Source organism: Oreochromis niloticus, linkage group LG8 (genome assembly GCF_001858045.2).
Source record: "Oreochromis niloticus isolate F11D_XX linkage group LG8, O_niloticus_UMD_NMBU, whole genome shotgun sequence".
Classification (NCBI taxonomy): Eukaryota; Metazoa; Chordata; class Actinopteri; order Cichliformes; family Cichlidae; genus Oreochromis; species Oreochromis niloticus.
The window spans coordinates 10937828-10956835 of NC_031973.2; the positions used below are offsets into that span (position 1 = coordinate 10937828).

The 19008-nt window shown below is 39.9% G+C and overlaps 1 protein-coding gene across 7 annotated transcripts in view; it reads right to left on the reverse strand.

The window, feature by feature from the left end:
* The window catches only part of ptprea (protein tyrosine phosphatase receptor type Ea), a 57920-nt gene that overhangs the window by 12500 nt on the left and 26412 nt on the right, over positions 1–19008 (reverse strand). For 3 of the 7 annotated variants that reach the window (XM_025909517.1, XM_013269521.3, XM_013269520.3), the window contains exons 3-6: positions 4164–4232; positions 3464–3554; positions 2913–2986; positions 841–885 (exon numbers count right to left, since the gene is read on the reverse strand). In XM_025909517.1, coding sequence (XP_025765302.1) covers positions 841–885; positions 2913–2986; positions 3464–3554; positions 4164–4227 — 274 coding nt within the window. In that variant the 5' untranslated portion in view covers positions 4228–4232. Of the gene's footprint in view, positions 1–840; positions 886–2912; positions 2987–3149; positions 3305–3463; positions 3555–4163; positions 4233–19008 lie in introns of those variants that run through there. The other 4 variants (XM_025909516.1, XM_019362506.2, XM_013269523.3 and 1 more) reach the window with 4 other exon arrangements.

Below are 19008 nucleotides of genomic sequence, written 5' to 3' on the forward strand. Positions count from 1 at the left end.
TCACCTTATAATTACCACTCTAATTTTATCAGTTACTTTTGGCTATTAAATCATTGGTTTAACTAATAGCTAATATTTTATTTTATCAGATCTCAGTGGTTAACTATTTTGACTGTCTATTAGCTACTTTTAGACAAGTGCTTTAGCTATTTAAAGTGATTATCTGCTAGTGTTACTTTCATAATTTCAATGGTATACCAGCTCCGTTTAGCTGACGTCTTGAATGTCTATCTATTAGCTGCCTTTAGCTAACTATTTCCACTGCTTAATCATTAGCCATGCATTTCAGCTACTCGCTAATGTTATTTTCAGCTGTAATTTCAACAATTTGTCTACTTCTTTGTGGTATTATGACCATTTATCCCCTCCTTTTAGCTGTTTAGACTATTCTAGCCTAATAAATAGCATCACATATTCTGAAGACTGTCTGACGCTATTTAGTAAAAGACTAGACTAGTTCAGTCTACAATAGCACACCTTGGAACTGAAGCATATCTGGTTGGGAATCACTGAATCAGTTTACTGAACTGCTTTACAATGAATCAAAACACAAAATCATGACCAAACTGCTTTTCACCCATATGTGATGCTGGTGCGTGTTTGCTAATGCCTCAAAAAAGGAAAAAGAGTGCAAGTAATGGATGTTCACCACACATCAGACATTAAAACCCCAAAACCCCAAAAGGAACCCCAGGGAGAAACCATTTACACCATCAAACAGGTTTGCCAGCGCACTGGCAAGGCATTCTGTTAGCGTCACAATTTGCAAAATATAGACTGGAAAAGTACTGAGAGAGGGTTAGTAAAAGGTTCCTGATACTGCCACCCTGTATACTTGACCTGGTGGTATAACGGTGTATAACGACTCAGTACTGTATCCAAGCTCTAAAACACAACACACACATCACATCACTTGTAACACAGACATGTACAGAGGACAACACAGCACTGTGATCAAGCATTGCATTTCATTCATTGTGATAATGTAATCCTCATAAATGTACTGTGTACAAATAAAAAAACTTGTATGTATATAGACTCAGAGGCCACTTTGTTAGGTACACCTGTTGAACTGCTTATTAACAAAAGTATCTAATCAGCCAATCCCATGGCAATCAGACAATTCAGAAATAGCATCAGAAAGGTGATTTCTGAGATTTTGAACGTGTCATGGATACTAGTGCCAGATGGGCTGGTCTTTTCCCTCACAACCATCTCTAGGGTTTACAGATAATGGTCCAAAATAAGAGAAATTATCCATTGAGCAGCAGTTCTCTGGAGTAAAATGTCTCATTAATTCAAGAGGTCAGTGGAGAATGGCTTGACTATTTCAAGCTGATAGAAAGGCAACAGTAACTCAACCACTTGTTACAACCAAAGTACACAGAAGATCACGTCTGAACGTACAAAATGTCGAACCTTGAAGCAGCTGGACTACAGCAGCAAAAGATCATATACAGTGTCACTCCTGCCAGCTAAGAACAGGAAACTGTTTCTACAATTCACACAGTCTTACCAAATTTGGACAATGGATGATGATGAGTCTGGACTTGGATGGTAGGGTCAGGATGGCATAAACAACATGAACAACAAACACAAACAACAAGCATGGATCCATACTGCCTTATATCAACAATTCAGGTTGGTAAAGGTGTGCGGGATATTTTCTTGGTGCAGTTTGGGCTCCTTGGTACCAATTACCACTGTTTAAAAGCCACAGTCTGCCTGAGTATTATTGCTGACCATGTTTATGCCTTTATGACCACACTGTACCCATCTTTCAATGGCTGCTTCCAGTAGGATAACATGCAATGTCACAAAGCCCAAATCATCTATAACTAGTTTCTTGAACATAACAATGAGTTCCCGGTACTTAAATGGCCTCTACAATCACCTGATCCAAATTCTGTAGAGAACCTTTGGCATGTAAGAAACAGGAGATTCACATCAGCCAAAAAGTCAACAACAACTGTATGATGCTATCAGTATGGACCAAAATCAAATGCTTCCGGCACCTTGCTGAATCTATTCAATGAAGAATTAAAGCATTCTAAAAGCAAAAGGAAGTCCGACCAAAGACTAGCAAAGTATACCTAATAAAGTGACCAGTGAGTGTATAATGAATGTAGACAATAATAAGCGATAAAATTTTTTAAAAAGCGATACAGTGTATATTTTATATTTTCATTATACAGACATATTACTTTAATTAATCAATCTTTCAAATCGTGTAGAATTTAGAATTAAAAAGCAATTAAGTACTGCACTTCCCCATCGAGTCAAAGTTTCAGTTTCATATAAAATTCTTTTGTAATATGACGCCGTTTCATGTTTAAAATTACTGTGATCGGCAGCAAGATGTCAACAAGATGTAACAACAAATGTTGGGTGTGCTGTGTATTTTGTTTCCCCTTAGCTCAGTGATATACTATTTCTCATTTGGATAAATACAACCGGCTCTCTACATTCCTCTGTAACGTTAGACAAAAATATACTTCCAAAAGAAGATTGAAACATGTTCAGCGAGTTTCCTGTAAGAGCCGATAGCTCCTGTCATGTGGTACTTTACATGAAGCTATTATGATGCAGCTACAAGTTGTTAAAAACTGCTCAGAGAGAAGAACTACCCTTTGTGCCAATAATGTTACAAACTATTCTTACATACACTGTCAAAAAGCTATACAAAGCGGTAAAGATAATAGAGCGCTTTGTTTTTCACATCAACCACAGGAAGTTTAAAACAACCACAAGGCAATGGTGGGACAACCTGCATATACAGTTACAAATATAAAACCTCTTTGCAGCTCCCTATCGATGCATATCTTAAAGTGAAAAACAGGCTAGAGATTAAGTTTCTGTTTCTGTGCACCACGTTTTAACTCTACAACCTACAATGTGTCTCACAATGTTACCTTGTTCCTCCAGGATGCCATTTGGTATCTTCTTGTCAACTGTTGTGACTACAGCTTTCCTCTGGTTTTTTAACCTGCAAGGAACAAAACACAGACGTTACCGCGATGTAAAACACAAGAAAAGATGATGACATGGTAAAATCATCTACACTGTTTTCGTTTAACCAAAGTTCTTTATTGTAGTTAAATAATAACATCTGCCAAAAGATAACCTTGAAAAAAAGCTATCCAACCTACCATCTGAAGCTTGAGAAGCTATTTTTTCTCATTAGCTGATGTCAAGGAGAGACAGTGTTGTAGTCTGAATGCGGTACAGAATTTGTTATTCACTCTGTTAAGTTGCCTACTTCTACTGTCACAGTCTTTTCTGTTCGAAGCATGAGAGGGAGGCAGCCTACAGCACTTCCTGACGGGGCTCCGCCTCAATGACTAAAGGAGGAAGTGTTTGTCACCAGAGCTCTGCCCCTGAGCCTGGCTAAAAGCCAGTGAGTGAAGAGCAGGGAGAGGGATAAGGTGAAGTAACTGAATCCCAGCAGGGTGGGAGTTTTTACCTGAGGAAGTACCAGGCTAGCAGTGCGATGATGAGGACGAGCAGGGACACAACCAGCACAGTGGGGATGATGTATTGGGTACCTGTGTCTTCTGTTTAAAGGAGAAGGAAAGTCAGAGCCAGGGGTCAAGTAAAACCACCAACAAAGAAGCAGGAAGAGGGAGCAAGACTGATAATATATGTGCCTGTGTGCGCAAATGGTCTGCAGCATTCATGTGTGCATCACATGAACTCATCACATAAATACTTGATGAAGCAAAGCACCTCCAGTAAACTCTTGTGGCCACAGAGCTGATTTAATAACTGGCCTTATCTCTATAGACAAAATATTGCTAAGCATCAGCGTATTTCATCCTCCTGGAGTGTCGATCAGAAAACAACCGACTCTTAGAGTGGCGACTCAACCAAGAGTCACAGCCACACAGCCGACCATTATCTGTGTTTATAAAGATGTACAATAAGCCTTAAATTGCTGTCCAGGGTTACTGAAGTTCACTGTGATCTGGTAATAACAAGGCTGTGTAAGAAAAAAAAGGCTATTATCAAGCTGATGCCTGCACTGCAGAAGATGCATTATAATTATATCTTATGGAAAAGCAATGAGTGCATGTGTGGGGATGGGATTTGGTCGCTGTCACAGATTGTTGAGTGCTGTGCAGTCTCACACATTAAGGTGGAACTGACCTTGTTTGTGCTCTTACCTGGACTACTGGATGTTGTGGAACTGTTTGCTGTGGTTGTCATGACAAACAAAAGTAGAACCATTGTGACTGCAGAAAAACAAAATGAAGACGGATATTAAATTTAGTGCCAGACATGTCTGCAAACTCAAGATTCATGTGGATGTGGCAGTTGGATAATATCACTATTCAGAGGAAACAAAAGCCATTGGTTGATATGAGGCTCATTTCTTTATTCATGACCGTTGCTTTCAGGAATGTGCTCATCTGTGCAAAGTTCGCTGGGACACAATGGAACAACACACTCATATCCTGGTCATTCATTAGTGCTGTCATATAAACCCAAGCGTAATGCCAAACATGTCCACATGGTGGCACAATAGACCATTTTTTGTTGTTGTTCTTTGTGGGGTTTTTTTTTTTTTTTTTTTTAAATCTGGTAAAAATAACATATTTCCTTAATGAATCCAGAGATAAAGCATCTAAAGGTAATACACAGGCCAAGGAAAAACACATCCTTTAAAGCTTTCATTATAATTAATTTCATATGAAAGGGGTTTCACATGATGGTTAAGGTTATGGCAGCACAATTATTACAACCATTTCGACTCATCAATGTATTTTCAGATTAGGAAAGAAGTTAGTAATCTTAACAACTGTTCCTTTGGCAGTTTCCAATGCAATTCAATTCCAGGATATACCAAGAATAGGGCTTTAAAGTTAAAGAAACCTCCCACAGTCACACCCCATGCGTGCCAGCAAAAGCACTAGATGTCATATGACGTTGAGCTATAAATGAATGTCCTATCCAAGTTGAGAGTACGATCACGAGGCATAAAATCAAGCAGCGCACACCACGAGTTTCACGCAAAACATTAGATACTCTTCCTTTTGTCACCTTCACTGCTCGCAAAAACAAATGTTTGTTCAAATTCACAAATATACAAGACACTCGCACACACACACAGATTTTCAGATTGTCCTTGTACAGTGACATCCAAGAGTCGCGACTGACTGATCTTTTTGCCTTTTGTAGATGAAACCAGATAATTTAATTGATTCTCATGTTTGAGCATTCAGACTGGATCCACATCAGACCGATTTAAGCACCTCTTTAAAAAAAAAGAAAAGAAAAGAAAAGAAAAAAAAACTACTGGTGGGATTTAAAAACCAATAAGCCTTGAGATGTTTGCACCTTTAAAAAGATTTTTTTTTTTTTCACCAAAGCATTCCAAAAGTTGGAATCTCAGCAAAGGGCACCAACACAGAGCTTCTATCACACCATAATGAAGTGTGCGCTTTCTCTCCCCAAGGCTGCAGGTGTGCCCGAGAGAGAGAGCGCGCATGTGTGTGTGAGGTGGAGCTTTGCAGCTGCAGTGAAGAGAAAACCCAGGCCAAGTGCATAGTCAATGAAGACACTGTGTTGAAGCCTCCACGCTGTGCCGCAGTGTCCTGTAATGTGCCCAGGCAGGACACCAAAGGAATGCGGAGGCAGCAGAGCAGAGGCACCGACCGCAGTGGGGAGAGAAGGCGCAGAAGGTCCAGGTCAATAATATTTCCTGGAGCAATTAATAAACCCTGACATGTCAAGCCCCTGCTCTGTGGGGAAGACTGATGAGAGAATTCTAATGAGAAAAGAGGAAGAGGAGGAGCCCCTCCCCACCCCCGTTTCTCCAGCTCTGTCTTTGCTCTTATCTCCCTCTTTTAGGTTTTCTCTGCAAATGTCACAGGCTCGGACGAGGGAGGAGGTTATTGAGCTGAGTTTGTACAGTGTGTGAATCCTTGGGGTAGGCTTGGTGTTTCTGTGATGTGGAAATAGATTTGTAGCACCATTTGGGACTTTCCTCTACACAGGCTGCACTGAATTTTATGTATCCTGCCTCTGTCTGTTTGTGTATACGATGGCTCAGCAGGGACACCCAGTGGAGTGCTCACAGCCAGGCCTACGGCTGTGTCTTGTGGTTAAGTGTTGCTGCTTCTTCTAAGCTTCTCCCAGTTCTTGGCTCCCGTATCATCCCCAGAGATGTCACCCTGTCGTGTTTTTGCCTCCAACCCCCTGTGTGACTCAACTACTCCTTTGGGACTACATGCTGTTCAGCTCCTGCTTTCCAGATTTTCCCATCTTGTCAGTGCAGTGGTCTCCTGTCTGACCTCATTAACATCTCTGAGGAGATCACCAACTTCCTTTCCTCTCTTTTTGTGAGGACGTTTCTCACACTATTATACTATTAATAACACTACCAACTATTACTCTGGATATCTAACTCAGCAAAAACCAGTTGTCCTTTACTTAGGGTCAGATCCTACTTTAACAGTCATGATCACATTTTGTGTGCTCTCATCTGTGTATTGTCCTTTGTGCATTTACCACTCAGCAGCTAGCCACCAACCATTAGCCATAAAGAAAATAGGTCATGGGAGATGGCAGCTTTCGGGGGGGGTTCTGGGGCATCTTTATTTTCTAATAGGAGACATGCCCAACTAGCTTTGGGGAAGGGGATTGTCTTGGCCAGCTAGACAGCTACTCATTTCAGTGGCATGCATGACCCAGGTTACCGAAGCATAGAGTTAGCTCTGTGACATATTTGCTTATCCTGGGCTACAGAATGGAAGGCATCAGCTATAGAAAAGGAACAACTTGTGTAGATGGGATGTGATGAAAGTAGAGAATGAGATTTCTAATACAAATCAATGCAATATTAATTAAGCACCATCTGTGCATGTGCTGGAATACAGGAAAAAGAAATGCTTACTAGAATAAACATAAAATGTGATTTATTTTTTATAATATTTCATATATATATATATATATATATATATATATATATATATATATATATATATATATATATATATATATATATATATATATATATATATAATAATATTATAAAAAATAAATCACATTTTATGTTTATTCTATGTCTATGTCTAGTTTATTCCATTTATCCTATGACTAATCTCTGCTGCTTTACCACACACATCTTTAAAAACAATGAGTGCTACATATAGTGGACTGGGTTAATGGACACTGACAGGAAAGATAATGTTATTGCTCATACTCTTTGACAGAGTGCAAAGGCTGATTTCTGGCTCTAACACATGTATCTTTCTGTGGTTTTGTGCAACTACAGGAAATTGTTTATATGGACAGGCTATATGAGAGTAAGTTAAAGAGAACATGGAACATGTAATTAACAGAGAAGTTAAAGCAGGAAAAATCAGTATCACATTAAATTTTTAAGCCCGCTCTACTTTCTTGATTTTTCTAATAATTTGGGGGGTTTTTTTGTTTTTTTTTTATTAAGAGGTTTACAGTCACTGTCAAAACCGAACCTTATTTCTTTAGCATGCCTACACGTTAGAGGGCACAATCCTCGTTTCAGGAATTAAGTGCATTTAAGGCCAATCTGAGACAGCACAGTCTTTTAGGGAAAAATGTCTTTTTTTGCATTCTCTCTACCAGAACTGAGCAGGGAAACGTTAAACAAGATTTTGTGTTAACGGAACTGTAAATTTACCAACTTGATTTTGGGCAAACTTAAATACAAAAGACCCAAATTTGACGTTTCTCGTAAAAATCCTGTTAAGAGGGCAATGCTTCACAGCTGAGTTGGTTCAGGCATCTGCTTTGAAGGCTTTCTAGCAACATTTCTTTAGAGATTTTTCAGGAAACTCTTTAGAGGGATTACACATCTAATTTGGCCTTAGAATGCCTTGGGATCTCAGGAGGAAATGACAAACATTGCTATGACACAATATGTCTGAATACCCTCGCCTACAGCACTTTGGTCAATCTGTGTTGTTAAATGTGCTTGTAAATAGATTTACTTGACCTGACTATTTCCTGTATATGTTCTTTGCCATATAAGAAATCATTTTATCATAATACCATAAAACTGATTCACCTCAAAGTCAGCACTATGGAAACTTTTGTTAGCAGAGACCTTTGGCACCTGGCGTGCACTGTGTGAGTCACAACTGATTTGACTGATTATACCCTGCTTCCTCTGAAAACCAGCGTACTTCATAACATACGCACACATGCCCAGATATCAGTAAGACAAATCGCACAAATATAAAGAATAAAGTCAGGCCACTACAGGCTTGCCATTGCATCTTCATTCTAACTCTAAAAATGAAAAATGTAAGGAGGCCCCCTGGTGACGTGAGTGGTAAAAATATTGTTGTGAGGCAACAAGATCAATGACTCCTGGCTATGAGCTAACAAGGCGTGGGAACGTGAGAGCTGAATTGTGTTCACATCTTAATAATGCGTAGCCACAAGATACAGATTTTGTTGTTTACAGACCACAGCTGGAGAGCTCTGTAGAGATAATATCGCGTGAAGCAAAAACATCTTGTGGCGACGCGGCAATGCTTTCCTTATTCATGTCACCAGGGAGGCTTCGTAAAAAGGCGATGTGGGAATTCTGAGTCATGGTGAATCTATTCCCAAATCAGTAGTCTGATAAATGTTTTTCCCTGACACAGTTGTGTTTTGGAAGATGAGCTATTGCTCTCTGTGGAATTGTGTTTTCCTTGTGGTGTGCTCCATGTTCTGTCATTCTTTCAGTCTAGGTTTAAAAAAAAAAACCCACCACAGAAGTGACATAATGATACCCCTGGTCTTCCATTGTCTCACTAATTAGCCCTAGGATGCTAACTGTCAGAAAGACAAGCTTGTTACAATTAGAAGATAAGACAGAGAAATTGGCTGTCCTTGCGTTTGACAGGAAACACGGTGTTCTCGGGACTGTCAGTTCTACTGAACGTGGCTTCTCTGGGCACAGAGTCTCTCTGTCCATTCAGATACATCAGCTTGGGAATTCAGAAAATGGGTTGTGGGTGTAGGGGTGATGTGACAGGCTGAAGAGGCAGGAGGTACATTGTGTCCTTCGAGCAAAATTATGCCAGACTGTTTACCCTTTAGGCCACAAGTTTTTTATAGCCAAAACCTGCAGGGCAGATTATTAAAAGGGGAAAAAAGTTATCGCAGGCCTTCTATTTATTGCTTCCTGCACAGTCGTGCTAAACTTAAACGTCATCAACTTATTTATAACTCAGAAATCCCCTATTTAAGACTACATTTTGGGAGAAAATTAAACAATCAATACCAATCTTGTGTCTGTCAGTTAATTTAACCTTCTATCACAAAAAATTTAGCTTAGCCAAAGACAACAGTAGAGACACTGTGCACATCATGGTCGTGCAGGTGCTAGTGTCGAGCCAGCCTGTACTTCAAGAGATTTGATAACCAAACACCACACAGTAGATCAAACTCTGTATCCAGCAACTTTGCCAGATTTTTGACACTAAATACATGAAACGTCTTCAAGCTTGAATACAGTTATTAGACATAGTGTAGCTCTGACTAAATGAAAGTAAGCATGTAGATAAATAATTTAAAAATCTACATCCACCAGTCTTTTAAGCTCCGCTTGAGTCCAACTAATGCAATTTTCAACATCCATGTGGACATCTGCCTGCCCGATGGTGTTTTCTTCTGACCAAGTGCGCTTGTATGCTGAGATTTTATATTAAAATAAAAGTAAGAAAGCCCTTCGAGTATTGTTACAGGAATGTCCCCTTGTCCCTGGTGTCCACAGCTATTTTTGTCTGTGTCTGCATCAGTGTAGAATACCCACTTAAAGCCAACACTCTGCTATCTGTGACTTCACACTTAAAAGAAATCCATCTTCTCAAACTTTCTACTAGAATATTAATCTGTGTCATAAAATATCAAAATATTCATTGATATTTGTACAGAATGTACTCATTTACACAATAAATACAACCATAAATATAAGCAGGTAATACTTTCTTATAATAAATTCTGGAAATGAGTAGAGGTCTGTGCTGGTTGATAATAAAATAAGTAAATTATATGCATATCTGCAGAATAATGCGGTTTGGGTTTTTCCTCTGTGCATGTGTTATTGTGGTAAAAAAACATCACTAATACAGATGCGGTTAGCATGCGGCAGTGCCAACACACTTAAATTGTGGTTGTTACGAGAAAAAAGTGATCAGGTGACTTTGTGCATTTTCTTTTTTAGGCTGCTCTTTTGCGGTAGTACCACAACAGAACTCAACAAGCACTATTCACCCAGAAAGCTGCAAGACCTGTCCTGTATGACATGCTGTGGTTAGTTCTGTATCTGTGTAAAGTTTTTATTGTAATATTTGGCCATCAGGGCAGAAAGGTGCGAAAATAAAGGGTGATATTGCAAGTTGTATGATTATATTTTGTAAGCTTCTAAACAAATGATTTTTCTGTTGGTGTTTGTGGACTGAAACCTAGAATAGTTCAGCCGCTCTATCGATTTTAATCATTTCCGAAAATGTTTATTCTGTAGTGACATCCCCAGCTTTTAGTGAAATGCAATAATACCTAACTTATAGAATGTAATAAAGCCCCCTAAATGTGCAGGGTGCAAGTGTTAAATCAACCAGTTTTGACCAGAAAACACGGTCAACAAGTTGACACTTTCTATTTGAGTAAGTCGGCCTGTGACACGTCTCGCTGTCTCTGTGGTCTCAGTCACTGGGGAGCCGCAGTGTATAAACCTGGGCTGGGTTAGCTATTTAAAGGACAGTGCACTACATTCACAGCATTGACAGAAGAAATGGTGCTGGAGTGTCCATCTGTGCGCACAGATGTGCAGAGGCTTCTCGCGCAACGTAACCTAGTTATACAAGGTTTTCAATGTTTTTTTTTAACTTCTGCCTCAAGACAACATACAAGGTTTTAAACTCTGACTGCTTCACGATTTACTCCATGCATATGTTTAAAATGAAACTGCAGGAGCCTGGTCTTCTCCATTTCTTACCCATGACTTCTCCATTAGAATTCAGTATAAGATTTTAGTCATTATACCACCAGTTTGTTTCAATATGTATAAAGGTGTTGTTCAAATTGTGTTTCCATGGCAACCTGACCAGCAGTGCTGCCACCAGCGTGGCACCTGTTGGATGTTCAACATGTACGCTTCATTTTTTTTTTTTTTAAAAGAGAAGAAAACCCTGCACAGAGGCACACAAGGAAAAACTGAAAAGCTGACGTCAATCCAGCCTTTTGTTTCATAAAGAAAAGCGCCTTTTAGTAAAAAGTGTAAGAGGGAGTTTTAATATTTAACATGCCTGGACACAATTCATGACCCTGGTTATGGGCACTTTTATTTCTGTTTCATATTTATTTAACATAAAAGTCTAGACACCGATTTACATATTTGCCTGCAAATCTTACTAAAATACACAAAATCTCTGTCAGTTTGCTCAAGACTCCTCCAACATGATCAGGAGTTAAGCAACCAAATCTGGCACAAAAGTACATCTTAGGCACTTGAAGGTTCTTATCCATAGCAGATATCTTAACATCATCATGTTGCCTAGCAACCACCTACTACTGTGCCGTGTTATAAAAACACTGTATTATCATTTATCATATCGCATTTTCATTTCATGGCAATAAAATCTCATTTACACCCACAAAACTTGAATATTATGATATCTGATATATTATTATGCCGCCGCATTGCCTGGCAACCACATAACAATGGTTGAAAATTGCTAAAATTATGTTTATGTGGTAGAAGAGGACAGGATCATGTACTAATAAATGGAAATATTCATATTAACTAGAATCCCCTTTCGTGTGTGCTAAAATGCAAATTAATAGCATTTTATTGAGGTCAGGTATCAGTCAGAAGAGGTCTAATGAAGGCTAATGAAAATTAGAAAACTGGGGAAAAAAAGTTTCATTTACTGGGTGTAAATTTATCTTCATTAAGTTCTGTTCTATACTGAACTTATGATAAACCATAAGTTTGTAGCTGATCAAGGAATCAGATTCTAATTCAATGAAAAGTTGAACATGTGTCAAAACTGAAGTATAACAGCATGAAAAAAGGAAAATGGTAAAGCCATTCACCACACTACTGGTCCTTAAAGTATAACAGTCTAAAGTTGCAAGTTTTGCAGCACACCTAAAATCCCGAAAATCCACAAGGGACCCACCCAATCTTAAATCCTCACTCCATCCAAGATAGAGTTCCTTGCAAGATTACCAGCTTTAATTTACTTTTTATATAAATGAATAAATTACATTGAATATGTAACTATACATACTTGTGATCAATTTTAAACTGAATTTCTATTGTTACTGTGGCCCACAAGGGGGCCCCGGGCCACACTTTTGGAATCACTGGTCTAAATTACACCAGCTAGGTTCAGTGCAACCAGAGGCAAGTAAAGATAAAGCCATTTATATTAATGTTATTAGTTAGGAGTAACAAGCAGTGCAGAGTAACAAAATGCACTTTAGAGTCTCCAGTCAATCAAGGACATGGGATGATTTATGGTTTATATTAGCACAGCAGCTAAAGGTATCAAGATAAGATAAGTCCAGCTTGGTTGCTCACTATCACTGTATATAAAAGACGAGTGTAGCCATCATGACATCACCCAAGTCCTCTTTTAACCTTCAGCTGACTGGCATCATCTTGTATTTGTGAACACATGTCACAAGAAAGAAGTGACTCAAACTGGAAAAGAAAGGCATACTGCAGGCTCATACAGGAGCAACTGTCAATCACATGGTAGGATCACCCTTAAACATATCCTTCTTTACTGTAAATGTGACCACAATTTAAAAAATCAACACAATTTTGTATTAAATATTAATCCTAACTATGAATCGTGACCATAAATCCATCAAGGAGGCGTTCCTGGGGTAATTTGATCAGACTTCTGTCCAATGAGCCTTCTTTTTGCAACCTCCTGCTGACCATTAGAAAGAATGCACGTTTGAGACACTGGCTTAGCTTTTCAGATCCGAAGGCCATGTGCATATATCCCAAATATGTTGCTAATCACTTACCAGAGCCAGCTATAATTACAAACCATTCAGCGCTGAATGCATTAAGCATCCATCAAGTTTATGAGATTATAAGAAGCAGTTCAGTACTTTGTCACACTCTGCGGTATCTCACACTATCTATAGCACCATTTTACAGTAACAACTCTAGCTCTGCAGCACTGCTCTCTTTAGAGTGTGGGTTTCTCCCCTCTTGTGTTCCTAGCATTGTCATTAATCAGTTTGTACCTCCTTTCCCAAGGCGCTCAAATGCTGTGGTAGCGGTAATGACCTTGGGGACCCGCTGGCTCCACTCCGCAGTGTCAGCCTTCTACCTCTATGTGAACAAATGTATCATCTCCTACAGAGATCCAAGCTGTGTGAAAAAGCAAGTACGTGTTTATCCTGTTATGTATAAATGCATAAGGCTTTGTGTACTTAGCAAAATAGCAAAGAGAAAACCCTGTTACCCAGTGCCAGGGGAAGAGAGTTATAGCTGGTTGCCAGGTTGAGGCCAAAACATCCTGCTGACTGAGACGTGGCCGTTACTGTGCCTGACCCTAAAGCAATGCCATTAGAGTGCCGTACCTAAAAATAAGAGCTTTTATCTGCTACATATTAGTTAAAAATAACACAGAGTGAGATCAGAAGCGATTATTGATAATCCTCTTAAAAACATTCTGGTCATAACATATCGGAGTAGCTCTCATTTAGCATACGACTTGATGTCTCCAGTGTTTATAGCATTTAGAAGCTGCCGTCACACTCTGGTGAGGCCTTGAAACCAAGAGCATAATTGGTAGTAAATATTTACTCCAGTCTGGTGTCTGCAGCATACGCCACATCTGAGCGTACTTTGTCGGCTCTTTTGAGTCTCATTTAGTCTGCGTGTTCACACAGCCGTATGTGTCACACACATGCACACAGTCACAGTTAATATTTTCCAAAGAGCCAGTGGGTTTTTAATCATTTCAGATCCACAGATTTGCACGCCTGCACAGATACTCTCCATGCATAAGTTTCTGCACCAAATCTGTTAACAATTGGCAGGCAAGGCGACACTGCCTGCCATGGAATACACACTCGGAGCCACATTCACAAGTGCACAACAGCTACAACAAGGATGCATGGGAAACATGTGCCGGTGCCCGTTTGAGAACCACCGTGTCAGAAATAATTTTGCTAGTGGTCGATCATCTACAACATGTGTGTCTGTGTGTTTGTCTGAGCAGGTGAAAAAGGCGCCCTGTGAGACTCTCATTATGTCCTCCCAGCCCCTTATATCTTCCAACCTGACAGAGTTGAACACCGCAGCATCCATCTTTCTCCCATCCTGACACCTCTGGGATGTACCTCCTCCCCTCTTTCAATTATTCGGAGGCAGGGCAATTATGGGCGCGAATCAGAGCCACCCATAGTCTGAGTAATGCATGGCAGCTGGGCTGCAAGTGACAAAACGGGCTTGTGACACTTCTCATTGCACAGCAACTTGGTGATTATCCCCTCTCTGCTATGAACAGGTAAAAGACATGCAGAAGGAAAGAGAGACAAGAAGAAGCAGCCAGTCAGTAATATGACATATAGCAATCTTTTTGTTAACCTGTAGGGCCATTAAAAGCACAAAGTGTAACATATAGTGGTCAAATAAGGACCTAAATTACTGTATATGACGCAACCATTTGTTGGGTTCTTTATATTTGAGTGTATGCTCGTCCTACATTCCTTGAATAATTTCCAAGATAATTATGGTATTTATCAATCTGGATCCATTATGAGAGTCAAGAGGTGATTAAGCGGGGAGGAAGCTGCTCCAGACTCCATTCAGAGGCTCTACATGACAACATATTTAGAGCTCATGCTATATTATGTTTGCTTTTAATAGAAATTGTCTTACACTGAGATACTGTTTAGCAGTGGAAAGCTATTGCTGTCATACAAAGCTTCTGCATGTTCACACAATAATAATTCAGTTAGATTCTCTTTTATGGGTCTAGCTGTTCTGAGGCATTTCATAGAAAGAAATCAATTGAGGAACTTCAGCCTTTCAGAGTCTAAGTCTCAGCAGTTGCCTTTATTCAGCAAACATCTCAGCAAAAGCTATAAAGAAAATGATGACTACCGGTCACATTATGGAAAGTTAACCTCTTTAACTGACCGTAAATTTGTTTTGGGAGGTTTTATGGTCAATAAAAGTGATTAGACAGATGAAGCTGTAGTTACATGTGGAAAAACAACAGCTGAGTCAGATGCCATCTGGGAATCAGGTTTTAAAGAGTAATTCGGCCAAACAGACTCCCTACCCTGACAATGTATGCCTCATCTCTATGTCATGTTATCCAAGCGTAGAAATAACAGGCAATTGAAAAATCCTGTGGGAAAGAGCAAACCCACTTCATTCAGATGAACTCAAATAAAGTGCAGTGTTAGCGCCTGTAATGATGAGTCCACAAAGCTTTTCTTCTGGTACGGGAGTTATTTAACATCAGCACCGACACAAAGACTTGGATTAAAAACAGACCTAGCTCTCAGAGGAAGAATGCCCTCCAGAGAAGGGGGTGTTCTTGCACAGAACCCCATTTTTTCAGACACAGACAGACAGATAACCACACTCCTTTGGGATCTTCACAGGGCAGACAAGATCTATCCCCCAAAATATCCTTTCATTACCACAAGAAGGATGGGGAGGAGGGAGTGAGGGCAGCAGTGGAGAAACAAGTGATAAGCACCGCTGCGGGAGAACAAAAAGCCACTTGATTCTGAGCGAGGAAAAGAGAGGAGGGACCAGAAGGGATAAGTGAAAGGCTCACGCTGAGAGGATGAGGAGCCTGCCTCTGCTGCTCTGCAGAGATTGAGCAGACGTGTCTGCTCGGTGCAGACGCAGACCATAAAATCCTTCTCTTTAGAACAATCCTTTCAATAAGCGACACCATGAATGTGTCTTTCGGTTTCTGTCATGTCTCTTGACTGTCTGCAGGAAGAGCTAAATGTTACTCTTGCACAGTTCCAGTTGCCATAGCAAAATTGCTCCTCAATGAGAGATGTTATTCATCTTCAGGAATAACAGTCACTTGAACCTCTTTGTCACACACCTGGTGACAAACATCTAGAAAAACAAAACACACCAGTCGTTTTGTGGCATAATCCTGAATTTAGAAAGTCAGAATGTGCACTGACTGCTGTCTTCTTCTTTTTAAGAAGAAGACAGCAGTCTTCCTTTTAAAAGAAAGTGAAAGAGGAAGCATACTAATTATGTTACCCAAACTTGAACCTAGCACATTTTTCACAATCCTCTTTCACGGGATCACCGCCTCTCCTGAGCATATTATGAGCACCACTTTGTTGATTAAGATTGTGTAACCTTTTTGTTTGGCCTGAATCCTATAGAAATATGAGTCATTCACTAAGGCCTTGGGCACCATAGTGAGCCTCATTGTCCTTGCTCCTAAGCAGGCTTGTTGCACAAGTGAGCAAACACACATACACACACACACGAGCCTAAGTCGAAAGCCTCTTGGAGAGTTCGCTTCACGTTGGAAAGGAAGTGCAACATCCAGTCTTCGTACTGCTGACAAAAGCTCGTTGAGACAGGCCTGTTGCTAATAACTCTTGACAGAGGCATGACAGTGCATCAGAAACCATAGAGGTGGCCATGACATACTGGGTATCACTAAATCTCGGCAACAGACAAACACTTTTGATCAGGAGGTCACAAATGTAGCAAATAGGTGACATCTCGACTTTGCTAATGCCCACACCCATGAAAGGAGTCGGACAGCTGTGGAGCGTTACTGATAGAAATATACACATTGTTTCCATATCTGAATTTCAAAACTATGCATCTGCCTTTTTTTTAACTCTGAACAAAACCTTGGCAATGCTCTGAACCAGGTGAAAACAAAAGTCTATGCACAGTTATTCTGTGACCATGGCCTGTGTTTTAATCGTGAAAAGACATTTAAAGGCTGAAAACCCATAAGAGACTGCAGCGATATGTAGGTGTAAATATAATGAGTAGGGGGAAAAATTGCTTTGATAAAAGTTGAAAGGGCATTGCAACCTTCCAAGAAGAAAAAAAATGTCCTTGCTGTTATGGAAACAGTTCAAAAGTTCCTATAAAATGCACTTTTTCCTCCTTCAAATAAACTCTGGAAGGTTCAGATTCCCAGCACCTGACACGTACAATCTGGGTCATACTACTAATAAAAGCTTCTGTATTCGCACATAGTTCTTTATGTATGTAGGGCTACATGTGTGTGCGTGTCTGTGCTAATGTGTGTGTGTTTCTGCAGTGTAAGCACATGCTGTCCTCCATCTGCTGTTTGATAGAGACTGTTTCCTTTCCTGTGCAGCCAGCCAACCAGCCGGCCTTCCTGTACTGCTCTGCTTCAGAGAGGAAACGGGAGCATGAGAGACACACACTCTTTACAAACACGCTGGATAAGATACGTACACATGCATTCGCAGCTGGAAGCACGATGATGACTTAACCACACATTGTACCGCAAACACGCATGTAGATAGTCTCTCGATTCTCTCTCTCTCTCTCCTCCCATCTCAGGCTTGTCTTCCTTTCTGCCATTGACTGTATTGTTCTCCTTTTCCTTATTTGAATCACCATTACTCACTACAATATTTCAATTGCACAAAAACAAAGCAGAGTGCCAAATAAAAGAAAAGTCAAAAGCATGGATTTTGCTGTGGTTTTGCAGCTGTAAAGTCTTTAAATATTAGATGCATTTGGTGAAATTAGTGACTGAATAACAGGGAAGTGCATAGTAACTAGAGATTGTTCAATTCTGATTTCAGCTGTTTTTGTAAGTGTAAAATGCTGATACCGATGTCTTTCTAGGAACTATAACTGGCACATACAATCAAAAAGGTGACTCATATATAAGGGTAATTCAGAAGGCCCCGTTGTTTTTCTCCCAAATTCCCATTCCTCTCACCACTTTTCTATAAAAATAAAAGCTAATAAAGCCCTAAAAATATATTGCTGCTGGTTAGCTATCTAATATGAAGAACATTAGATGTTGCTCTTCCATATGTGGTAAGCTGCTGGAATACTAATCTTGGATGCGTTTGCATGCTTCTGTAGTTAGCCAGTGCACCTACAAACATAAATCTATTCCACTATAATACAACTTGGACATTGTAAAAAAGGTTTTTACTCAGTTTACAGAAATCTAAAAGCTTAGCTTTTTGACTTCGTAACAAAGAGTTTTCCCACTCATCCTCTGTGTTTTTTGCCTCGTTAAAGCCTCTGTTGTTTGGTCTGTTTTCTTTTGTGCATCTCACCACCCCTCAGCTTTCAGGCTTTGTGCACAATACAATATCAACTGTGAGCCGCATGACTTAATTGTGCTCTGTGTCTAAGGTGGACAAGACACATTCCTTTTTGTCTGGATTCACTTCCATGCCTGTCTTCATTAGTTCTCCTATCACTGCCCATTTTAATGTCACAACATGATTCTGCAAGCAGAAAATATGAGGTTCATAATACTTTTTAAAGGGCAAGACAATCAAATCTAACCAAAACAAGGTGCTAATCAGGTTTCTCTTAATATTATTACAAAAAAGTGACTTTGATTTGTTCCAGACTCCTGGTCGCATGCAGGGCTTTTCTTGCTAAGAGATTCTTTTTTCCCCAAAGACATGCTTGTTAGGTTAATTGGTGATTCTAAATTGGCTGTAGGTGTGGTTGGGTCTCTGCATCTCTCTCTGTGAGCTCTGTGATACACTGGTGATCTGTTGAGGCTATACCCTGCCTCTCACCACATAACAGCTGGAACAGGCTCCAGCCCCTCCTGACGTTCACTCATTGCTTTTAACTGTAGGTGAAACGATTGCACTTATGTTCTTAGTCTACTCCCTAAAGTCCATTTTCAGCCAGAAAAAAACCCCTGGCAAATTCATACTGAAAATACAAACGACAGCATTTTATGCTCTGTATATTCATACCCTTTTAATTTGCACTGAGCTGACCAGGCTTTAACAGCAATGCACCATAGT